Consider the following 24,591-nt stretch of genomic DNA (forward strand, 5'->3'; position numbering starts at 1 on the left):
CCATCCACCAGCTGGCACGTGCGTGTTCCGGATTCCGTCGTTCTTGGAGGTTGAGCTCCCGTTTCATCCTTTTTTTCTGTTTTCATAACCAAGGATAACAGAAGAGTAGACTGGCACGACTGGTAGCAACACCAGATATCCAGCGGTCTGTCGAGCCACAGGATCGACAAGTATCGACCTGCCGTCCATGGAAACAAACCCCAACATGTTCACCCATTACTCCGGACTACCATACTGGCTTGACTCCTCACCCTAGACGCTCTTCACAATCTCCAACTTAGAGAAGGCACTGTCCAAGTCTTGGCCCACCATATACCTACGCATTTGAAGACCGGGAAATATGGTGGGCAAACAAGTTGTCATCCTAACATTCAACAACACATGGTACCTTTTTTAATGGCCCCATATGTTTAGTCCATGCACATCGGACAATATCCCGAGCATCCTGATTGCTTGGTCTCCCACCAAACTCGGCGGTGAAATAGTCCTACAAAAACCCCATTTACCCGCCCAAAAAAGAATCCCTGCCCTACAGACCCAATTCCAATGCACTGTCATGCACGTAGGGACCTGGAGCTTGTTGTTGTGCCTGGAAAACCAAGCAGAAAGGGATGACGATATCAAAATCCAAACAAGAGCTCTGCCGATCTTCTTGAGAGTCTCGTAGGGCTACGCGCCACGATCTTGGCTTCTTGGCGATCTCTATTCGGTTCAAGATCGACAAGAAGATGAAAAGCCACAACGGTCCGTGACAGGACTGAGGCTTGAGAGGTTGACAGAGTCAAGAACCTCGGTTGGCCCTCTTTTGCTCTCCACCTGTTCGAGAGTCGAGACCATCAGAAAACATACGTCTTGTCACAGACATGGAGACGGCGAGATCCGCGACTAATACATAACAACATCAGTTCACATGATGGGAAAACCATTGTGGGACAAGACACTCCCAAACACTGTGGTTTTATCCATGGTGAATTGAAGTACTATAAGTCACTCCTAGATTCCCACATCTTTTGCTCATCACTAGACAACATTAACACAACAACAGTTCACACCATAAAACACCACAAATTAAAAAAGGAAAGTCTCTTCACAACCTGGCAACCAAAACAAAACCAGTCGGATGCTCCAAAAGCCGAACATGAATGCCAAGAACGGCTTGCATTGCCGTGATATGCAAAAGTTCCCCTCCTCGAGTCCTCAGTGGTCCCAGTGATCTCCTCAGTGGTTTCCTCAGCGCCTCACTCGTGACTGTTCTTTGCCGTGTTCGTCCCAGTTCGTCCGTTAGTTGGTCTAGGCAACACCCCAGCAACCCCTCTCTCAATGATACTCATATTTTGCTAGTCTCTTGGTAGGATGCCATCACAAACGTTCGATCGTCAATCACACCATGATCTTTTGTTAATGTCAACACAAGCCGTGTTTATAAACCTCTTCTCAGCCATTGACCTCGTTGTTCTATGTTCCCTTAGACCCTCATTATCATACCATGAGAATTATCCTCCAAGATGAGAGACATCGTTGACCTACCACACGACCTCTTCCTCCTCGTCATCTCTTATCTCTCTCCCCGAACATGCGTTCTTTCTCGTTCCGTCTCTCGACGATGGCACGCCGCTTTCACCGATGAACACAACTCGTATCTGTTGATGCGATGGAACTTTCCACGATGCCGTGAGATGCGTCTGGCTTCGGCCGCCGCCTTATTACCATCAGCTTCATCAGACTTTGCCAACTTGAACAACAATCTCGCTGTCGAGATCTCATGTACTTCTCGCGACCTCCCACCATGGTCCGAAACATTTGCTCTCGTGGCTAGACGCTATCACCATCTCCGTCGAGGTTCGGCCCGAGTCGTCGAGAAGCTCCAGATGGCTCGTCCAAGCCGGAGTGATAGTAACGAACCCTCTCCCATCTCTTTCAAAGGAGTCGCTACTTGGAACCGGTTCCTACGTCTGGATGACAAGACGGCCGAGTTTCATTATCCCGACCCAGCGTGGTGGTACAGTCAAGAGGACGGAGTGGTGGTCTACCCAGCGGAAGTCCGTGATAGGCCCAATACCCCATCATCATCAGATCCGGCCCACGGTTACGTCTACCACATCTTCGATCCAGCAACTGGAATCCAAATTCCTGTCCCGTTCGATGTTCGCCAAAAGCACATCCGGCGAGTTCGTCTGGCCCAAGGAGTTCTGATATTCGAATGGGCCGAAGAACATCCTTACCACCAGTTGAATGACAGAGAAGTCGTCCACCGACACTTCGTGACTGCTTTCGACGTCATCCGCACACCCTCTTCATCAGCCTGGACATGGACGATCCAATTCCGGTCAGAATGGAAGTTGCACTTCCTCGGTCTGCCCCTGAACCGATCCGATCGCTTCTTCTCCGCCCACACAGCCACGCACTACGCCGTCTACTTCTGGCAACCAAACCGCTCGCTTTACCAAGATGATCCCATTGAGCAACTCGCCGTATGGGACATTTCCTCCCCGAGTCCGTACCGTCCATCTGAGGATCCAACGGGGCATAACCGACCACCGGTCAGCAACCGGACAATTTCCATGCCTGCTGGTTTGTGGAATGGGACGGGAACACACACAACCACGACCAACACAACAAGCACAACAGCTGGACAGCCCATCAGAAAAAGCGCCAGCCCCGAGCCTGAACAAGTTCGAGAGGCTACCGGCCCCCAAGTAATCCGCCGCATGGCCTGGCGCGAACTCGACTTTTACGGTTTGCGCCAACGCGCCAACCCACAGCTGCGCAACCTTTCTCTGGATGACAGGAACCTCTATTTCATCGAGGAAGAACACCGCTGGGCTGAGGGGCAACACTCCTCCCTTAGTCCGCCTCGGGTTCACCACGTCAAGTGCACGGGAATTCCCATTGTGCCTTGCTCGCCAGCTGCTCCTATTCCTTTCTCGTCTGTCAAGGAAAACAAGGAGGAGGAGCCGTCTCATGCGCATTATTATCAGGCACTGTTCACATCAACCATCAATGACCCAGTTTATGGTCCCGTATGGGTTGACCAATGTGGTGCAGACGGGGATGTCAACATGTCCTTTTGCTCACGGGCACATACCTCTTTAACCTCTTCTCCCTCATCAGCCGTTTCATCTCTCTCCCCCACCTCAACCCTCTCTCCCTCTCTTCAAACCCAAGGTCAGGACCAAAACCAACATCTACCCCCCTCCCCACCTCTTTCCCCCAGCAGCACCACCTCCTCCAGATCTTACCCCCTCACAATCCCATCAAACCAAAAAGCCCTCCTCCACCACCTCCGCTCCCGTCCCCCATCGCCCTCTTCTTCCCAATCCTTCTTCCCCTTATCACCCTCATCACCCACCACACACACATCAACCTCCCCCCGTCACCGCCACAAAAATCAGCAGCAAGCCCTGGAGGATTTGCTACAAGCAAGCAACCAGCAACGATTCCCGGGCCTAGCCCCCTGCTGGCGCCACGAAGACTTCCCCTACCTGACCGTGGCGGAAATGGTCGATTTTGCTGCGGGCGTGCGGATTACCGCGAGGCATTGTTTTATGTTGGAGACGGTGTCTGTTTGTGTCAGGAATGCGAGGGTTTGTGTGAAGCCTGGCCCACAACTGCTGGCTGAGGAGCAGGAGGGGAGTGAGAGAAGAAGGGGAAGCGGGAGTGAGAGGAGAGGTGGGAGGCCGTTGGTTAGTGGTGAGGAGGGGCATCATTCTCGGCAGCCACCAACACCGGTGGATATCGAACCGGAAAGGAAGGGGTACAAGCGGCAGAAAAGTGAGGGGGGAGGAAAAGGTGAAGAAGTTCAATTTGCAGATGATATGTGGAGTCAGTTGGTAGGTAGAAGGGGGTATTTGGCTGGTGATGAGAGGTGGGTTTTGGGAGAGGATGAGGAGGGGAGGGTTACTGTTGTTCGGTTTTAGGTTTCGGGTTTTTCCGGGTTGGTATCGGTGTTGATGTTGGGTTCTTCGGTTCGGTTGTCAGACTTTGGTTTTTGTCTTGTCCTTTTTTTCTTTTTCTTTTTCTTTTCTATATTACTTCCCCACTCTGTGTGTGTCTCTTTTTCGCTTTTTGGGTAGAGAGAGGTATACATTGGCAAGACAAATTATGGCTGGATACAGTACACAGACAAAACACAGCTATGGTAGACAGAGAAGAGAAGACAAGACAAGACAAGACAAGACACGACACCACATATAAATAGGGAGGAGTTTGAATAGGCTATAAATTACGGTTTTGTAAGCAGGAAGGCATCGGTATCGTCGGTTGGTCGGTTGGTTTGCTCTCATACGATACACCTCTCGCTCTATATTATACGCATTTTCTGATTTTTCGCATGCATCAACCCCTTTGGGAAACACGTTCTGTCCATCATTCAACCACTGCTTAGAGGTAGATTGTATTCCATCTCTTTTACGTCCTCCTTCCCCTGCTTAATCGCCCTTTGACTATCATACAACTTGCTGACAACCACCTACCAGCATATCACAAGGAGCTTATAGACACGACACCACAACACTTCTTCCCTCTCGCATAGTAAGGTAGGTAGGAAGACATCACCGTACGACACCAAAGTGACAGTCACAAAGTAGATGCACCATCTCAACCATCTATCAATCAGTCACTCTTTCAAATACTCGGCAAGTACTTTTCAAGTTGCAACCAGGTTCTTTTTAGTTTTAAAGTTCGTCAAAGCGTTGAAATACATACATACATACAGAGAATGAAGGAACTAATGTAACGAAACGGGACCAGTAAAGTCTAACTCCTTCTACGCCAAACCGAACACCACCAGCAAAGAAAAGAAAAAAAGGGAATCCGAAAATTATACTCCAACCACAACCAAACCAAGAAGAAGAGGAAGGATATTTTCCACACACCCATAACGCTCCTTCGGCGGTGCCATGTCCTCCTCATCATCCACCCCCCCTGCGTGTGCGCTCCCCTTTTTTTAATGAGTAAGGAAGTAGGTAAACAAACCTGCCTCCCTCCATCGCCGTTCCTGGGTGGGCCTCTATACCCCAAACCAAATATTTTCCCCCCTAGGCCTAGTTCCTCGTCTTCCCTCCGCGAGGTCTCATCTCATGATCGGTCGGTCTCCTTCCCTTTCCTTTTCTCGCGCGCTTTTCAGGTCCATTTCCCTCGTCCTCTTGAGGAGCAGCAACCCTCCCGCCGCTTCATTTCCCAATATTTCCCTCCAATAATTCTCCTGTTCCTCATCCACCTTGATTTTGGTTTCCAACTTTTCTAATCTCCTTTTGCATGCATATAACCTCCTCCCACTCCTCTTCCTCATCATCCACTCCCGCTTCATTCCCCTCTCCCGCGTCATCATACTAGGCCATCGCAGGAGTAGGAGGTACCTGCAAAAACCGGTCATAGTAAGTGTCAAGCCACTTGGCCGCCTCCTCACCTGCATCATCCACGCTCGAGTCCCACCTGCCGATGGAGCCAACGTAACCATCGGGACGGACGTTGACAATGGCCACCTCTCCCGGACCCAGGCTGCCAAGCCATTTGTTAGTGCAGAGCTGGCCGCGGGTATCGAGCTCGGGGATGTCGTCAAGGTAGAAGGTCCAGCGGCTGTCTTGGAAGAGAGCGGGGAGATCGGTGATTTCGATTTCGGACTTGGGCATTGTGGCTGGATGGATCACTGTCAGTACAAGGTCTGGTTTCCAAAGAAAAAAAGGGGAAAAAGGGAAACTCACTGATCAAACCAAAAGTAAACAAATGGCTAACAGCCGTATACCGCTCCGGACGAAGGTAGATGTCTTCAGGAGCTGGTAGACGGGGCTGCTTAGCATACGAAAGGTTGGCGGCGGCCGAGAGCTGGTTGATCAAAGAATCAGGCGAGTTCAAAGCCGCGCAGAAACCGTCCAGGAAGATGCGCGACTGATGGACATCCCACATCAACAGGTAAATCCGGAACTGGCCCAACATGGGAATATCCAGCTGGATATCAACCGGGTTCGAGTCCAAATAGCGAGTGACCTTTGCAGGCGGGAGCAAGCAGCCGGGCTTGGCGTCACCCATAACCCACGACTGCGGCTCAACCATGTTGATGGCGTTCTCACCATACTCCGCACCAATGCCGGAGATGAAGCGAACGTTCGTCTTGAAGTTTTCAGCCAGAGCGACAGCGTCTCCTCCGGCAATCTGGTTGGCGTGCTCATAGTCAAAGTTGACCAAGTCCAGCGCAATCTTCCTCCGCTCCTGTTCGTAGCTCTCCAGCAACGCGGGCTTCGCAAGGCCACGGGAGGCAAAGTTGAGCTTCCAGCCAATATTCCAGGCATCGTGCATCGACGTGTTCATACCCTGCGCAGCCTTGGGCGAGTGGGTGTGGCTGGCATCACCGGCCAAGAAGGCCCGGGTATGAGGGTCTTGGAAGCGGTTCGCAACTCTCTGGCCGATCTGGTACCTACCAAACCACTCAATGTATTTCCACTTGACACTGAAGGGCGCCATGATCTCCTTGGCGCGCTGCATGACAAAGTCCTGACCGAGAATGTTCCTGTCACCCTTAGTGCTGCTCTTCAGTTCAATGTATAACCTGGTCATGTTCCGCTCTCGCGGAATGATAAGAATAGAGCCATGCTCTTGCGAGTAGACCAATGTCTTCGACCAAATGTCTGGGAAGTCCGTATCAAGCTCGCCGTCGAGGACACCCCACAGCGAGGGCTGCGACAAGCCAATGGGCTTGGCATCAGGGATGCTTTTCCTGACCTTGGAGTGCGCACCGTCACCTAGGCAACGCATTCAATGTTAGCATAAAGCGGAGTCCTTTTCAGGGGGCAGCGCCGCCAGCGCCGGCAGCGGCAAGCGGCAAGCGGCAAGCGGCAGCGGGAAATCCAGGGGTAACACCCACATCCAACCAAATATTGCGTCAAAAGCGTCTTCCGATCTTGCGTAACATTCGTCAAGCAGTTCACCTGGAGCGGCCCATTATTTCCGTCGCAAACGCTATATGAATCGAAAGCGGTGTTTCTCCGCACTTCGACGCCGCGCTTCTTCAAGTCCTCGATAAAAAGACTTTCGACCATGCCCTGGTGGACCAACAAAATGTAGGGGTCCAGCACATCGATTATAGGGGGGTAGTGGATTTCACGGCCGAGGCGGTGGAGAGGTTCGTCGGTTGTACTCCTCCAGAAAGCAATGTCGTACACTCGAACGCCGCGCTGTAGTAGAGGGTCTGCCAGGCGCATCTGGCGGAAAGTCTCGATCGTCTTGGGTTGCAAACCATCGGCTCTGTTGTTTTGTGCATACAATGTTAGAAAAACACTTTCTTATTCCGTTGTCGCATTGTCATGTCGGCGTGGCGTGTGAACTTGCCTCCCCACAGGGGTCTGATCCGCCCTGTCATCCACCACTTCCACCTTGACACCGAAACGGCCGAGATTGCAAGCCAGCATCAGGCCAGCCGGACCGGCACCGACCACGCACACTTGACATTCTACCGGCGGTTCCGGCATGCTCCTAAGCAAGGTCAGACGATCAATACAGGCGTCGTTAGCAGTGTTGGCCATGTGCGAGTCGCCTCCTTGTTGCTCCTCGGTGGATGGCTTTTCGAGAATACCGGGAGCCATTGTTGTATTAACGGGGGGACGCGAAAGGTCCCAAGAATGATGTTGGATAAGCTTTTGGATCGTTGAAAGGGGTGGGCGCAACAACTGTCTGCTGAGCCTCTTTCACGCGTTCACTTCGAGATGGAATAGGGCTGTCACCATGCGCCAGTGACAAGGGAAGTGCCGTGTGATTCGCCAAGGGGATGGCTTTCGTCTAGAATTCTCGAACGATGCGGGATGAATTTGGTTCGACTCCTGGACGATATCGAGCCGCGGTACCGGGGCTCCGATGATAGCTGGATGCTGGCGCAAGGCGTAGTGTAGTAGGGCGGGGTGGATGGTAGTGTTGCGCTGCAGCAGGTGAACAGCTAAACTTGGTCTGTACTGGTGACGCTGGGAATGGGATGGGTTATGGCTGGTTCAAAGTAGACAAGACGAGACCGAGCTAATCTTTTGGGACCGAAGTTCTTCGTCTCGGTCTTGGAGGTCAGCTGGCGGGTATGGGTGTGAAGCCGAGCGGCGTCCGGTACTTTGCAATGGGCAGAGCCAAGAGTTGATGTGCTTCGATGCGGTATGCTGGTGGCCAGGCTGTGTGTGTGACAAGAAGAGATCTGCAGTGATGGTTGATGAATACCACACAGTGAACTCGGATGAAAAGGTGTAAAAGCAGCCTTAAGAGGTAGCTGGCGTGTCGGTAAAAGGTATACAGAGTACGAGAGCTCGAGTTGTCGATGGTAGGGTATTCCAAGATACTCCGGATTATGTAGCTAGCTAGCTACAAAGTTACAACAATAGTAACAGCAACAGCAGGTCGACGGCAAAATCGGTTAGTGGATCGGGTGTTTTGTCGATATGGCGAGATTGCAGGAGACTGCTAGCATTGCAAGAGTGGACAAATACTAGCAGCTAAAAAGCCGGTGGACTGGAGCTGAAGAATCGATATCGGGGTGGATGTTGATGACTGGATGGAGATGCCTCGTGGATGAAAGGAAGGGGACAAACAAAAAAGTAGTTGTATCTTTTTTGGGGAACGGGAAGAATGGAACTCGGCCTCTACACTATTCCAGATGACTTGACAGGGCAGTAGCTTCCATGCTTACAATTGCTTTCTCCCTGGTGAATTCTACCAGGCATTCCAATACCAAGGACTGCCCCTGGGCATGGCAAAAAGAAGGCCACACGGCAAGAAAGGTGGGAGAGCGACATTGTCGAACAGTGCGATGGATGCTGGAATCATACTTCTGGCTCGTCGACGACAAAGCGGATACAGGCCGATATCACGATTCGTTTTGCGCCTTATGGTGGTCTGTTTTGTGCAGTAAATGATCTGATCTGGCCGCGACAAAGCCCATTGCGGCGCTCTGATTGGACCAAGAGACCGGGGTGGTCTGTGGCCACCCCGTCTCAGGTCAGGCCAGAGACCCAGACCAAGCAAAGGGGACCTGGCGCCATGGCCGTTAACAGCCCGCGTCTTGGCAAAATACTTCGCAGAACTCATGGAGCCCAGGGAAGCCCCTCGACAACTGAACCATCACCGAAACAACATCCCATCCGTCTACGCTGAGGAAAAAAAGGCTAGCAAAGCAGAGCATTCCCTCATACCAGGGAGAACCCCGATGCGAGGGGAATCATGACCCTCGCATATCAGCCGACGAGTTTCTTTCCCTTTTCTAGAAAAGCGCCAAGATCATAAGATGGCGCCCACTTATCGAATCGTCATAGATACATTGGTTTCGGAATGTCAATAACAACTAACAAAATCGTAATGTATTTCTCCTCCTTTTGTGGCTGCCCCGGCCGCCGTAACCGGACCCTTCATTCTTCATCCGTTTTTTTCTTCAGTTGAACGTCTCATGTCCGTCGATGTAGTGCCTGTGTATATATTATATTGCATCAACATGAGCCGCGACCGTTAGCTAAGGTACAATGTATGCTAAGTTCACCTTGCTTATTGTAGGCGGACCGACGGACGGACGGGATGCGCAGCGGCAACAACGGTTCAGCACACAGCCAACGGTCGGTCAATAATCAACGGCCAACGGTCAAAACATCCAACGGTCAAACTCGCGTCGGCTGGGTGAGTGGTCGTGACCGTTATCCTTCACAGTGCATTCCCAAACCAACAGACGAGACCACAACGGATCGATCGTAAGACAGCTTTTGTCCAAATACTACATAGCTCGCTACATATCCACTTCTCCAGATTCCGGGTCCGGGGTGACTGAGCCTCTTTCTCTTCATCCAGACTGTGCATCCAGACATCCAGACGGGCGGATGGCATGGTGCCATTTTCCTGACGATTGACACAGGAAGCGAAAAAGTTATAAGCATCACCCCTCCTCGCGGAGGGGTCTGGCCAGGCTCTTTTTGGAACATGTATGTCGACGGCCTGGGCACGGGTAGGTACTACCGAGGTAAGATGAGACATACAACACTAAGTACGGTACACTGCGACTTGATCCATCTGATTAGATAACACTCACAGCAGCAACGAGAAAAAGAGGTGTTTGTCCTATTATCGGCAAGCCATGTTTCAATCACGGAGATTAAACCAAGAGTTTACCTAGCAACATCTAGAACTGGCAGGCATATCAATCAATACAATAACCCTGGTTTGCTTGCTAGTCTGGTATAGAAAACGCTTAGTTCCACACCCTTCGAGCTGCTAAGAGTAGAAAAGCATTCGGGCTTCAAGTACACGTGTAGAAGGGGACAGCGTTTTTATATTTTCTTCTCTAAGGGTCCTATAAGAGACGGAGTGATGTAGAAGAGAAGACGGAGAGATATAAGAAAAGCGGCTCTCGTGGCGCATTAGACCCTGGTCATTGTCAATTACTTCAAATGAAAATAAGAAGAAGGCCAATGAGAACTCCAATTCTCTCTTATTCGACCCTTGTCCGAAGAACCAAACTAACAAACCAGTATTGTATTGTAGAGGTATCTTGAGAATCGCTTGTGCTCTGACAATGTGTAGTGCAGACATCTTATCTTCTGCCAAGCAAGCATAACCAAAAATTCCAATCCCTCCACGGCACCACATACATACATATATACATAACCCCCCCTCTACGTCTACACTACACTAATCATGACCCCCACCGGTAGGCGTAATATCCCTCTTCCCAAACCTCGCTCCCAACGCTCCGATATCCCTCCTAAAGAAATTCCCAATATTCTTCAAATTCTCATTAATCGTCGCCTTTTCACTCGCCGTTGTACTTGCTGTTGTCGTCGCTGTTGTTATCCCGCCACTTCCTATCGTTGCACTTCCTTCGGTTGTTCCTGTCGTACTCATGTCCCTCGCCGCACTCAACAACTTTTCTCCCAAACTCGTCGCCGCATCAAACCTGCTTGTTACGCTACCACTTCCCATATGCGATGATGCATGATGACCTGGGACTACGATGCCGCCGATGCCACTGCTTCCCATGGACGCAAACAGCGGGGTTAGAAGCGGGGAATTTTGGACCAAAGTCCGGCCTACGCCGGCACCATCGCGGTGGATGGAGAACAGCTCGAGGAGGTGGGAGTGGTCCTTTTTGGGAACGCCCTTGAGTTCGAGGATGCGCTTGAAGTTGGCGTCGGAGCGGTCGCCGATGAGATTGAGGTAGGCTTGGACGAGTCCCTCGGGAGGGGAAGGGCGGACTTGGAGGGTCTTGAGGAGGGGGTCGATCTTGGTCATAGATTGGTTGACGCGCTTGATGTAGCTTGCCGGAGGGGGAGGCGGGGGTGGAGCGTTGGGGTCTGAGGGGGCACCTGGGGGTGGGTGGTTGGTGTTGTGGAAGGAGAGGAGGTTTTCAAAGGCTTTGGTTAGGATGTATTTGTCTAGGAGCATCTGTTTGAGGTTTTGTTGTTAATAAGGGATTCTGTTGGTAGGGAAAGGGGGTGAGAAAACTATACCTGCTCAGCGCCAACTTCGCAAACAGGGCGGCATTGCACCACGTTGCCGATATACGCGTTGGCCATGTTCTCCACAAGATGATCGCAGAACGCGCGAGCATATTGCGGCTTGACCACCAACGGGAGGATCTCCGCCGTCTTGCCGTTGACGTTTTTCAGCAGCTCGCTCACGTACGAGCTGTGATCGCTGACACTTTCCATCCTGCTCCAGTTCGTGTTCTTCATCTCCCGCCATGCCGGTTCGCAGTCCACTTCAACCTTGTGCACCAGGGCAAGCACAGCTGCACTTGCCACGCCCATAAAAGCGTCCGCCTGACTCGAAAGATCAACCTTGGATGCCATTTCGGGGTCGATCCGCTTCTTGATATTGTCCTCAAGTTGGTTGGCATTGGTGTGCCAAAAGTCCGCAGTGTTGAGAACCAATATGATATCCTGCACCGGAGGCCCCTGCGGTCCTCCGCGCTGGAGGATGGTAAAGAGGACTTGCTGGGCGTATTCGTCCAAGTATTTGGCCAGTGTTTTGGCCAGATCCAACAGCCGCTCGCCAGTAGACAGCTTGGCGCACTGTGAAAGCGTGAGCTTGTAAAAATGGAAGAGTTCGATGGCCGAGGGGATAACCGCCTGTGGGGAGAACTCCTCGTCTGGCGGTATGAGCGGTTGCGACTTGTACTTGGGTATCATCCCAGTCAGCGTCTTGTCCTGCGACTCGACCCATAGACTGAGATACGGTTCGAATGCGACCGAGATAGAGCCATTGAAATTCGACACCCGATCATCCGCCGAGCTCAAAGTATCGATGCTAGCCCGAACCTCGCTCGAAAACCGGCGCTCAAGGCTTTGCTCAAAGTCCATCGTCTCCTGCAAGCAACTCAACAACAGATTGACATCGATTTTGTTGGTACCTCCATCCGTCCTCCGCATGCTCTTCTCCAGTATTCCCTTGAAATCCTCCCTCGTGCCATCACAAAAGGCCATCGATAGCGTTTCGTTCACGCGCCAATGGGCAGGGAAAATGGCAGCATGCTCGCCCTCATGCGTCTGCAACATCCTTCTGAACCAGGCATACCTCCGCCCAATATTGTCCAAGCTGCCTGCCTCGTCGTTGCCCCGGAAGACGGAGCGGTATTCGCGCAACTCGGTGTTGACGTACCACGTCATCAACCGCGCCTTTGCCTGCTCTCCTAGCGCGTCCATGACCAGACAAGCCTCCGCCAGCGTGCCGCGCCGGGCGGCAACCTCCCCCTTGGCGAATGCCAGCTCAAAGTCCTCGCACACTTGTTCCAGGAGTTCGCGTTGTAGTTCGCTGACGTTTCGGCTCAGGACGGCGATTTGTTCGATGCTTCGGTAGCTGTTGAAGTGCCGCATCAGCTGCAGCACGGCTTGTAGGAGGCCGGCACATTCGCGATATTGGCGGGTCTTGGCGAGGCCTCGGAGCTGATCGTAGGCGGTGGTGAGCATCTGCAGGCGCTTGAGGGCGGTCATGCTGTGGGTGAGGTTGCGCTTGGTGCCATCGAGTCGCTTGATGTCGGCAGTCATGGTGGTGATGTCTCGTTCGGTCTGCAGAGCGCGGTTGCGGACGCTCTCGATGCGCTGGAATAGGGAGGCCAGCTCGGCCTGGGCGGACTGCATGCGCTCGAGCGACGAGTCGGGCCCGTAGGCCTGGGCGGTCTCGAGCGAGTCGATCGACTTGGTGAGCTCATCTTTCTGTCGCTGGAGTGTGGAAGATACGCGGCCGACGGAGGAGACGGTGGACGGGTGGGAGAAGAGGAGGTTGAGGTGCGCGATCGGGTCGTATTCAACTGTGATCGGCGGCGACAAAATGGTTTTAGTATGATGACGTTTGTCAGTAATACCAGGACCCTGTAATAGCTGAGACCTGTTGTAGATGGATCACAAAATCACGTACCCGAATCAAGCGATAACTGCTCCGCCAAAACGATGTTCATGATGGCGGCTTTAGTGGTAGAGGTAGGGAAAACGAGGGGTAGTAGTAGTAGTCTCAGCTTTGTGTGGTGGGAAACGGTGTCCTCGGGGAAACCCAATCATCCATTACCTGGTAGCTTCCCGCCGGAGAGACGAAACAGAATGTTGTGGAATCTCGAAGCAAAGAAAAAGGAGGCTTCCGCTTCCAGAAAACAACCGTGACAGGATCCAGGATTCTCGGCCGCTGTTACACCGTAGCTTTCCCCGGTTACTGGTGTTATTGAAGTGTCCACATGGGGGGATGGGATGTTATGGATCAATTGATCTTATCGCTGATTGCGCTCGATATGCTGTCAGCAGCAAGGAGGCCTGCAAGGTACCTGGGTGGCCTGTGCTCCCTTCCACGAGTGGAACAAGACAAGGTCAAGGGAACCATCCTGGCTTCCCGCTTTTCGGGGGGGGTTTCGGGCGAGGTCCGGTGCCCCGTTAGGCCCCCGCCGGCTCCGTTCACTTCCAACGAACGGCGGCATTGCCGCTCTCCCCGCTTCGGGCCCCGCCGTGAGCACCTTCCACGGCTCCACTTTCGGGTACCATCACCCTCTTTTCAGCTCTGGTACGCACCACCAAATTTCCGCCATTACCGGCGTGAACCGGTCGACACTGGACAGAGGCACACATCACCAGTGTATCTCCTCGACGACTGGTCCCATATCTTCTGAATGGCATACATATCCGGTCGATCAATCTTGTTTCAGATGGCAGATGCAGGTTGGGTGGTCAACAACGCAGGCTTGGAGTCGAACACTGCAGCAGGGTAATGTTCAGGCGCAACGGGTTCATCTCACATAGGGCACGTAAGGTTCATCGCCATCATCACCATCAACGACGTTCCTTAGCGCAGTGATCCTTCTTGTTTCATCATCTTTCCTCATATGCAACACCTGCAACGTCTTGATACAACCATCGGTCGAACTACTGTACTGTACTACCTAAAAGGAGTCCACTTGTAGTGTCCTCCTGCGTTTCAACCCAACTTGTAACTCCCCTCCTCTCGTCCGCAGATCAGATTGCTGCAGTCATGATTACTGTAGTATATTCTGCTGGCTTGGTTCTTTGTTAGGTTCCCAACAGTACGGTAGCAAATGGGCAGCAAGCGTCGTCCATGTACCTAAAAGGGATGGTTTCTGTAAAAGGGAGGGAAAAAAAAGCCTTGGTCGGCGTTCGTGCCAGCAAAGCAAGATTCAAGGTGGAAAGTGGTTCGAGGTCTGCATTTGCTAAACCGTTTCGTTGCTGTTTTAAATGTCGTTCTCTTATCAGGTGCATCATTGTCAGAGCCGCAAACGCCAAGTTTTTTTGGTGTTCTTCTAGAGATCAAGGTGTGAAGTACAGCAATTTGGGTTTGAGATATGGGTTACGTCCGTTCATGCTGTTATCTTCTTCCATGGCTTCACCTTATCTTTTCTCCTCTTACGTAGTTGGATATGTCCAGACCATGCTTTGAGCTCAGCTGGGCTGGGTAGGTTTGAACAGCTTCGGTTTTGTTCTACCATTTCTTCTCCCGGTTTTCCCTTCTTCTTTAAATTTCCGAGTAACCACACCCACCCTTACAGCCCGCCAAAGACAAGGACATATCCCATCTCAGCTTACGTGGTATTTGGGGTTTCTGGGGTTGTTTTTCTTTACTTCGCTATTTGACCCATTAACACGATCGGGTTCATGCACCCCTGGGTTGGTTGCTCAGCTTGTTGCGTAAGTGTCTGGCCCGTCTTTTGTCGTGCCACCAACGTGGCTCGCCACCGCAGAGTTTAGTTTCAACAACAGCCAATGGGGTGAGTACACTTACATGGGCGTAACAGTCACCATGACAGGCACGTGAGTACAAAATTCCAGTCTCCCTTTTGTATGTTATAAGAATTTCTTGGACAGCGACGGTGAATCTGGGTTGGAGATGTGGAAGTTCTCGGTATTCCGGTTAAGCATCTAAAATCCTTTGCCCAACGGGCAAGCGGATGTCTGTTGTTCTTTCCAACCTTCGGTTTTCGGGAATAAGAGTGAATAGTTTCATTCTTGAAAACCTACGCTGATGCATGGGAGGTGGGATAGAATGGATAATAGAATCTCGTCTTTGATTGGTGGAAGAGTGTATCGAGACATGTAGGGAACAAGACACCCAATATGCGTTTACAGATCCCACCACCATCCGCCGCTAGGTGAGGGAACGTTGGGCGACATGACAGATCACACGCATATGTATCATCGACCCATCTGGCAGAATATGGTAGACAGCAATGTGTGAAGAAAGAAAGCTTGTTGAGGATTGCTTCTGGTCCAGCAGTCTACCCATTTTAAAGTACTGTACAACTTTGCCCTGTTGCTTACCCCTTTTGTTTTGGTATCTCCTTTTACAGCGAAGCGACCCCTGGTCACTTGCGGGCTGCGATGTGAATGGTCGAAACTGAACTCCTAAACCCGAAACTTCCGAACTTGAGAGAAGAACATACCAGAAGGCAGATGAGGAAATGAAAAAGAACGCCCAAAGAAAAGGAAACCATACGAAAAGAAAAGAATGAAGCGAGAGAACAAGAGAGAACTGAACGCGAACATGGTATCTCGAAAAGACAAAAGAAAGAAAAGCTGTGTACCCGTCACAAGGGTTGCTCTTGTAAGATCGATGATCTTCAACGCTCCATTCATCAAGGGGCGAACTTGTTGTCATGCAAAGAATCGAGCGCCACGACTCCAATGCCCAAAAAGTCACCAAGGTGTCATTCATGGTAGAGACATGCATGCAGAGACGCCAACCGAAACGGCGTCCAATGACAGATGTCAGCCACACTTCGCTGAACGAGTGAGGCTATGCAGAGCCTCGGGACGACCACGTTAGCGGACAGGGCGCTCTAGACTACAGTGGCTGCTTGTGTTTCAGCTCACGCTGCTGTCAAGACACTCAAGAGCTATGCAGTGTTCGGAAACCCGCCGTGATTAAGCTCCTTTTACTGTCTTTGACATCCGATGGTGCGCTCGAGTAAAAGAGGCCCTGGATGAGAATAGCATCAGCGATTTGTTTTCGGATCGGAGAACGGCCTGTCCAACTGAGTATCTCGGAGAGAAAAACATGGTACTCTGTGGAAGCAGTGGCCAATGAAACATCGGGAAATGTGGGAGCGACTTACACCGAGTCCCTTTTGCTTGCAAAAAGTGGCCTTGGCCTTCACTGTGTCAGGATTATCGTAAGTGACGAACCCACCGTCTCCGCCCACACACTGGGCGGCAACGGCCCGCTTGTCAACTTGTTCCTTCGTTCCTCGCCGTGGTAGCTGGCAATACTCGAAGGATCCGTCGTCGCCGCCTCCGGCCCCCTGGAACTTGTGACCTGAGCCGCTCGCGTGGAGAAAGCTGCGGCCAAAGAGGGGGATCCCAAACAAGATTTTCTTGCCCGGGACACCGGAAGCCATCAGATACTGCACACTCGACGCCCCTGATGCTTCATCCTTGTTCATCGCGTAAAGCTGGGAGTGGTGCCCGCTCCTGTGTGACCAAGGACCAAAGTAATCATACGCCATAAGATTAATGGAGTCCAAGTATTCAGCTGCCTGCCGCAGATTGATATTCTGCAATATGGGCTTGGCCCCGGGGAGAGCAGCGGTGAGCAAGTAACGGTCCTCGGGGAGGTGGATGCGAATCGCGGCCAGTAAAGATACGAAGTCGCTTCCTTGTTGAGGGGAGCAGGGGTAATCCCATACAACTGGTGCTGTCAGTCAGACATCTCAAGAAGATCATTGGGGATTTGTACTCCTGTGGCAAGGCAAGACTGATTGGGCCTCTTCACGCGTACGTGGTCATTGGCTAGGATGAGGAGCCGGAGAATATGAGGAGAAGGGGAAGGAGACATACTGTCTATCCCATCCAAGCCGGATGCTTCCACAAGGCCGCGAGCGGACTGTGCAAAGTTGTCACGCAGGATGGGGCTAGAAGCCACCAGGGCGAATGTCTCACTGGAAGCGCCGCCCCCAATGGACAAGACCACTTGCAGATGGTGATATTTTTGCTTGAGATGCATCAAGGACCCGAGAGCCCCCTGAACGCCGTCGCAAGGCGCTGTGGCATCTGCCCACTCATCGCTAAGCTACCGAAACAGGTCAGCTGGAATCGTCAACCATGGAAGATGGCGTCGGAACAAACTTACAAACACCCCTCCGTCGGGCATGATGTTGGCAAAGGCATAGTAAACACGGTTGATGCAGCCGTAGTTGAGTGAACCAGGAGTGTCACCCCGGTAGACGCTGTGATTCGGCCAGTATACGGCATTGTTGTAGAGGACGTTGGCCGCGCTTGTGATGCGCGACTTGCGAGAAACAGAGGGGAAGCTCATGGCCAAAGCGTGGACTGGACTCCTCTAAACGTGATGATGGAGACCAGGTGGGCGATTTAGGGCTGGAGCGGGAGATGAAGGAGGAGACTGATGGAGAGCCCTCGAAACATGGAGAAGTGGACATGACCACGGAGATAATTTATGGATGGGGGAACCAAGGAAGCAGTACCGGAGACTTGATGAATGAGGCTTGTGCCAGCTCATTTCTGTTGGACCGATGTGTTTGAGGTGCTGCTGGTCGGGCAGCAAGGACGGAAGAAGAGTGGCAGATTGCCTTGACGTGCGTCTATATAGCTACCCTTCTTCTGATGGGACAACTGGTTCCCAGACCTTGGGTTCTTGGGACGGTGAGCAAACCGGGCAACTTGCCCACGACAGTGGAGCTATTAGGCAGATACCCGAATTGGCTCAAAGATCGGAATTGGCAAGCCCTAGTTGCTGCATGACATGACGTTGTCTGCGAGGGTGTGTCAGTGATGGGAGAGGGTGTATTGAGGAACGGAAAGGATAATTGGTACCTCTATGGGCACGCCAGAGATGGATCGCTGCGAATCCACAAAACCAGCGAAGCACGTCAGAAAGAGTGGGAGAAATGTAACGAGAATGCGGGCGGCTAACACTGGAGATACCAATTGGATGTACGAGCTAGTGATCGGGATCTTTTGTGGTGGTTGGGTTGTAGCGAAGATTTCCTAGGGCTGACTTTCCCCGTTCAGTTTTATGCCATTGTCATGGCCAACAAGTTCCCGACTTGTGGCATTGGGATATTTTGTCTTGGATGAGCCATTGGGCCTCACTTTGAAGAATCACCCGGCTTCTGGAGTTAGTTCTGGGGAGCTCTACACGAGTCTACTCTCCCGCAGGTTGAACACTTGAACTCCCTCGTGATGAGCTTGGTGTTTTCCATGCAACAAATTCCCAGCTTCGGTTTTTTTTAGCAAGGGGCATATAGTGTTTACCCTAGGTGTCGTGTCGTCTTCACAAATGACGACCTTCGGCCTATTCACCGGGAAACCCCCCACGGATTGGTACCGGTCTTTTCACCTCCAGATGTCGCACTCACCAGCAGGAAAAAAAAGCGAGGGTTCTGAAGAGACATGAGGGGCCCTCACGAGACCCAGAGTTGGTGGACCGCCCATGGTCTCGGAAACTCAAGGGTCCACGAGCTGGGCCACCCGGCTGGATCGCACATGGCGTATGTGAGGTGCGTATGGGCAAAGATTCCGAAGAAACGGGGTGGCCGGTCGACAACCGAGGGCGCTAGTGACTGGTCGCCTCGTAGAAGGGATTTTCGGAAGTTTTACGGCATCGTCCTGCGACTATTCCCAAACCTGGATGTCGATTGTCGATCTATTGCCTGGGATCATGCGGTTAGGAAGATTGTGTTCCACGGTCATCGTGGGGAAGTTGAAAGCTGGATCTGATCTGAAGGAAGCGAAGTGGACGCCGTTGACTGAGGTTGAGGTGTGAGATTGAAGTGAAGAAACTTCATCGAGGCGGGGAAGTTGGACACTCAGGCCAATCTCGCCACCCCAGTACCGCTCGAAAGAACTGAAATTGGAAACCGCAAGCTGTGCTGTCAAGGTGGCTAGGTCACCTCAGGTATGGTCTTGAAAGGGCAGGCTGGATGCCATGATTGCGATGGCGGCATCCGTTTAATTAGCAGTGGAAGGAGTGAACAAAGCAAAGGTCACGAACAGGGTCAGGGGGGTGAGTTTGTCAACTGCGCCTACCCTTACTTTTCTGTGCCGCTGGTACTTCTTGCCCTGTCTCGTTTCCACGTTCCTGGCCGTGTGCAATGTCTCAACAACGGGTCTTTCTTAGGTGAAACACCTAAGAGAGGCTGAGCTGAAGTGGTGTATCTGCCCAAATTCGCGATTGCGATGCTGTTTTGAGAAATTTTCAACGTTTTGCTGCCCGTTGAAAGATGGCGAGGAAGCCCGATCTGGAATGATGTAACGTCCTAAAACACACAGCCAGCCGTGCCTTCCACATGGCAGTTCCTGAGAAGACCCTACCAAATTAGTCATCACTGGGGAGTAAAACCCCCTGCCGTCACAGAGGATTTTGTTAGGTACAGCTGATAGGTAGCGTACCTACCTAACCCTGCGTGCCACTGGCCAGCGCCAATTGGGCTTCTGTTCCTGAATTTCTACCACGTCAGGTGGCAGCGCATCATCATCATGATCACGAACCTCAAACCTCAACCTCAACCTACCTCAACACAACAAACACAAAGCCTCGCTGCGTGTCCGACACTTCGGTCTCAACACCTTACGCGACCTCCGATTTCTTTCTTTTTGCGCCCCCATTGACATCGTATCCTCGCCATGTTGTGACGTGTTCCACACCGGTCCGAAAACCCGCGTCACTTACAACAGGCCGATGGTGGTGTCCAAATTCAACGCAAGTATTGGATACTGACAGCATCGCTGGATTGGATCCTGGTCAGTTCTTGGACGTAGACGACGCATCATGCAGTCAACTCAACAATTTTAACAACACCCGCGGGCGTCCAGGAACCAGCCCAAAGTGGTTTGATGTCCGGCTGTCTACCTTGGACCGTGAAGGGCTGCCATGTCTTCAGCAGAACTAGTAGCTCGAAGCCCCCTTGTCCGAAGAGAAAGTTGCACGCGACATCTTGGTAGTCGATGCTGCACCTTCAAGTTGCACAGCCGCCAGTCGTGTCATGGAAAGCTCTTCTCTAGCTGGTCGGTATTTCTCCGATGCTCCCTGCCCGAAACCGTCAATGGCCCTCACAGAGCTTCAAGACCAGGAGTCCTGGCATAGTGCCTTGCGCGTCCATATGGCAACTCCTGTTGTGTCCAATTTCTCATGTGGCTTGCCGGCATGGAAAAAGACCATCTGCAGCTGAAAGACATGCAGCGGACGGGACCTTCCATTTCGACTAGCGTGGAAGTGAATCGGCGCTCTGTTTTTTCGGACCTTGGTGATGACAACGTCTGGTCATACAACCAAAACAAGCCGGACCCGAAGAATCATCTTCTCCATGCGGATTCCGTATTTATGCAGCGGGTAGGAACTTACCATTGCAGACTTGGAAGTGAGAAGCCGTCCAATTTTCTTCCTCCAACCCATATTGATGATGGATCCTACTCGAAACGGCCTTCGCTGTGAGCCCAACAGCGCTTCGGCTAGATACAGGACAAACATGCCTATCCACGCCGTAAAGAATGCAGTTTGGGATCTTGCTAGCGAGCAAGGGTGTCTTCAATAGATCCTTCGAATCATGGCGCTGTCCGCCCATAAGGCTGCCGGAAATCGGTCTAACCCGGCAGAACGACCTTCCCCTTGAGGAAGCCCGAGAGTGGATTTCTTCGAGGTTCAGAACCGGAAGACTGCATCCCACGCGATCGAACCGAGAAGCGCCTGTCCGCTAAATCCCGTATTCAACAGCCCACATGACCGGCGTCGCACGCGTAACACTATGTCAACGACCATCTCTTGGGGAAGCGCTGAGCTCCTCCTCTGTCCATGCCCATGCCGACACCGACTCCACTTCAGAAGGATGAACGGAGCAGAGCGCTCATCAACGTGGTGGTGCTCGCTGCTGGCCCGCCGACATCTCGCATTGTCAGAAAGCTTATAATAGCGTAATAGTTCCATGATCACAGGAAACCATGGAAGACAATGGTCGCTTAGGCACGTCGTACCCTTGTTTGGGCGGCAGTAAGAACAAGAAATACCTAGGCGTTATGGCCTACAGCACGGTTAGAGATGCGTCTTAAATGGACCAAGGCGTTGAAGGATTAGGTTTTGATAGTCGTTGATTCACTTACTGGAGTATCCTGGCATGGTCGACAAGGAGCATGAACTCTGAGTTGCACATTCCGGTCATATATACTCCGGTTTCTTAGTCCGCCGAGGTTGATCTGGCAGTTCCCTAACGTTGCTATCGCATGAAGCGCTAGCAATCAGTCGAAGAGGTGGGTTGTTTTCGAATGCGATCATATTCGCAGGCTCAACGGAAGATCTTAACAAAAGACCATCCCACGAATTGATGGTCGGCCGAGGGTCACTGAGCCTTTGTATAGGCTCATTGCGCATCAAGGGGAATGCTGGCGAGACGTTTAACGCGTTGAATTTCTCCACGGGCCGGAAAATAATGTAAACAATGGGCAGAGACTGAGTGTCTGGCAGTCTGCCAACTGAAGAAGGCGGGCGTGTTCAAAATCAGAGAAAAGGTTTGTCAGTCAGTTTAGAAGGTACCTCATTTTAACTCGGAGGAGAGATTATTCGAGAGTACCCTGTTACCACATACATGCGTGTCACCCTCGTGGATGCCAAGAGCCCGGTAGAAGCTCGAAGAAGCTGATAGTGTTGAGAATAGGAGAGTGGGCGTGACAGCTGACAGAATTGGCAAGATGGTTCGCCACTGAGACACGCAGGGTCGCAACCGTAGATATTATGGATTGCGCCGTTTTAAGCAGGGAGGAACATCGTGATGGATGTTTCTGATCGAACTGCGCTAGAGGAGATGGCAGTTTAAAAGAAATCTTGCACGGTCCTGTGGAAAGCTGAGATAACGGGCGTTTCTTGGGGTTAGGGTTGTGATAGTGTTGGACGAAAGAAGTGAAGCCCAAAAGGCACGAACCTCGGTGGCCAGACCATAATTGACCAATCAAATATAGGATTGTTGTAGTGGGGTCTGCTGCCTGCCGTGAATGGCTCTTCCATGCCACTTCATGATGCCACCTGCCACTGTTGACGGCAGCGCTTATCGGCCTCCTCCTGTGAATAACCAACATTACAACAACTGTGAACCACTTTCCCAACAACACTTCCTTTCTGCATCACCATCTTTCGTCTTCTGCTAGCAAGCATTTTCTCCACATAGGAACTTTATTCTCAGCTATTTATCAGATACCCTAATCACAACGCGCCGAACCAGAACGACGGGCAATCCGAGCTCCCCTGAGACCAACGTCATCATCCACGACCGCCATTACTGTTAACCGAGTCTAATCCCCAAATCGCAAAGTCCACAAGAATCATGACTGAAGGTTCAAATGCTGGCGGCGATGGCCAGATTACCTTCAAGGTCAAATGCTCAGGCGATAAGAATCACACAGTCACCATCGCCGAATCCGCGACCGTCCTTCAGCTCAAGACCCTGTTGGCGGGGGAGGAATACGAGAACATCGCGCCCGAGCAACAACGCCTAATCTACTCCGGAAAGGTGATGAAGGACGATGAGCTTCTTAGTACCTATAAGATTAAGCACATGAACACAGTGCACATGGTCAAGCGCCCAGCCAGCGCGGCGACAGCTAGCAGTGGCTCAGCCTCGACACCCGCTCAGCCCGCGATACCTCAGAACATGGCTGCCGGTACTCCCTCGAATAACCTTTTGGCTGGCCTTACGGGTGCTCGTTTCGCCGGCCAGGTGCCGCTACCAAGCCGAGACCTGTTTGGGCCGGACGGAGGAGTAAGCCGCCCCTTTCCCCCCCCCCCCCCCCTGACCCTTTTAACATATCTGTTTACTAATGATACTCTACAGATGGGCGCCCCCCCCAGTGAGGACGAAATGGCGGATATGCTTTCGAACCCCATGATGGCCCAGGCCATGGCCGAGGCGTTCAACAACCCCGCCGTTATCGACCAGATGATTGCCTCCAACCCGATGTTGGCCAACATGCCCGCTGATCGCGCTCGCGAACTGCTCAACTCGCCCATGATGCGCCACATGATGACGAACCCGGATGCGATTCGCATGGCGGCACGCATGCGCAGGATGATGGGCGGAGGCGCCAATGCCTTCCCAGCGCCCGGGGTAACGGACAACACTCCGAGCGCGGCGACCGGTGCTGGTGACAATAACGCGAATGCCAATGCGCAGAACCCATTCGCCATGTTCACTCCCTTCGGTATTCCTCCAGCGGGTGCTCCCCCAGCGGGTAATCCCTTCGCGGCGCTCTTCGGAAACCCTCCGGGGGCTTCGCCTGCGACTACAGGAGCTTCGACCGATAGTGCCCGGACTGGGGATGCCACATCTGCCCCGGGTGCTGGCGCTACTGGAGGATCTGGACAGCAAGCAGACCCGTTGGCAGCTCTGTTCGGAGCGCTCGGGGGTGCCGGCCAACCCGGTCAGGGTGGTGCCGCGAACCCTTTCGATTTGCCCCCTATCTCGCCTGAGGCCCTGCAACAGATGATGCAGGCCTTTGGTGGCGGTGGTTTGGGTGGTATGGGTGGTATGGGTGGGTTTGGTGGAAGTCCCGCCGCTCCTCCCGACAACAGGCCGCCCGAGGAGAGGTACGCTGAGCAGCTGCGCCAACTCAACGACATGGGCTTCTTCGATTTTGATCAGAACGTTGCTGCTCTGCGCCGAAGCGGAGGTAGCGTACAGGGTGCTATCGAGCATCTGCTTGGCGGTTCTTAGATGAAATGGTCTATTAGCTGGTGGACAGATGCGTACGGAAATGCGGAACGGATATAGGCAGTAATCTGCTGTTCCTGAAGAAGATGCCGATATTCACATTGAACGACAAATCAAGGAGACAGAAGCTTGGAGGATATTCGAGGAGTGCAGTGTCACCTGCTGGTTGATGAGGTCTTTATTCGGCCGTGCCAGTGATGTTGTTATAAGTAAATACCTAGCGATGATGGTTGCTGAGAAAAGCAGATAGGCAGTCCAGGGCAGAGAGGAGGCCCGCAACAAGAACACCCATTTTGCCGGGTATCCTCACAAATGGAGGTTACATACTTGAAATTTAGCGTGCTTAATCAAAAACATGTCCCCTCTTGCTTGAATCGGCAAGGTAGTTCTTTCATATAATGAAAGACTTGCGCACACAGTCGCTTCACTGAGCTAAATAAAGT

At 52.2% G+C, this 24,591-nt stretch overlaps 5 protein-coding genes across 5 annotated transcripts; 2 read left to right on the forward strand and 3 right to left on the reverse strand.

Annotated features, from left to right (window-relative positions):
* Positions 1 to 1,505: 1,505 nt before the first annotated feature.
* Positions 1,506 to 3,917, forward strand: SMAC4_00406 (uncharacterized protein; the record flags this gene model as incomplete). The annotated part of the gene is made up of 1 exon (XM_003351811.1): positions 1,506 to 3,917. One exon carries the CDS (start codon positions 1,506 to 1,508, stop codon positions 3,915 to 3,917), a length of 2,412 nt encoding a protein of 803 aa, XP_003351859.1.
* Positions 3,918 to 5,330: 1,413 nt separating this feature from the next.
* Positions 5,331 to 7,577, reverse strand: SMAC4_00407 (uncharacterized protein; the record flags this gene model as incomplete). The annotated part of the gene is made up of 4 exons (XM_066089424.1): positions 5,331 to 5,635; positions 5,703 to 6,737; positions 6,860 to 7,239; positions 7,324 to 7,577. The coding sequence occupies 4 exons, from the start codon at positions 7,575 to 7,577 to the stop codon at positions 5,331 to 5,333; spliced, it is 1,974 nt and encodes a 657-aa protein (XP_065945865.1).
* A 2,747-nt stretch (positions 7,578 to 10,324) lies between these two features.
* On the reverse strand, positions 10,325 to 13,705 carry SMAC4_00408 (uncharacterized protein). Its single transcript, XM_003351813.2, has 3 exons — positions 13,363 to 13,705; positions 11,457 to 13,255; positions 10,325 to 11,391 (listed from the first exon to the last, which is right to left on the reverse strand). The coding sequence occupies exons 1-3, from the start codon at positions 13,400 to 13,402 to the stop codon at positions 10,639 to 10,641; spliced, it is 2,592 nt and encodes an 863-aa protein (XP_003351861.1). The 5' UTR covers positions 13,403 to 13,705; the 3' UTR covers positions 10,325 to 10,638.
* A 1,955-nt stretch (positions 13,706 to 15,660) lies between these two features.
* Positions 15,661 to 20,119, reverse strand: SMAC4_00409 (uncharacterized protein). Its single transcript, XM_066089425.1, has 5 exons — positions 18,270 to 20,119; positions 17,566 to 18,208; positions 17,274 to 17,505; positions 16,553 to 17,124; positions 15,661 to 16,416 (listed from the first exon to the last, which is right to left on the reverse strand). The coding sequence occupies exons 2-5, from the start codon at positions 17,749 to 17,751 to the stop codon at positions 16,327 to 16,329; spliced, it is 1,080 nt and encodes a 359-aa protein (XP_065945866.1). The 5' UTR covers positions 17,752 to 18,208; positions 18,270 to 20,119; the 3' UTR covers positions 15,661 to 16,326.
* Positions 20,120 to 22,486: 2,367 nt separating this feature from the next.
* Positions 22,487 to 24,493, forward strand: SMAC4_00410 (uncharacterized protein). Its single transcript, XM_003351815.2, has 2 exons — positions 22,487 to 23,200; positions 23,273 to 24,493. Exons 1-2 carry the CDS (start codon positions 22,766 to 22,768, stop codon positions 24,149 to 24,151), a joined length of 1,314 nt encoding a protein of 437 aa, XP_003351863.1. The 5' UTR covers positions 22,487 to 22,765; the 3' UTR covers positions 24,152 to 24,493.
* The last annotated feature ends 98 nt before the right edge of the window (positions 24,494 to 24,591 follow it).

The sequence above is a fragment of the Sordaria macrospora genome, chromosome 1 (assembly GCF_033870435.1).
Source record: "Sordaria macrospora chromosome 1, complete sequence".
NCBI classification, from domain to species: domain Eukaryota; kingdom Fungi; phylum Ascomycota; class Sordariomycetes; order Sordariales; family Sordariaceae; genus Sordaria; species Sordaria macrospora.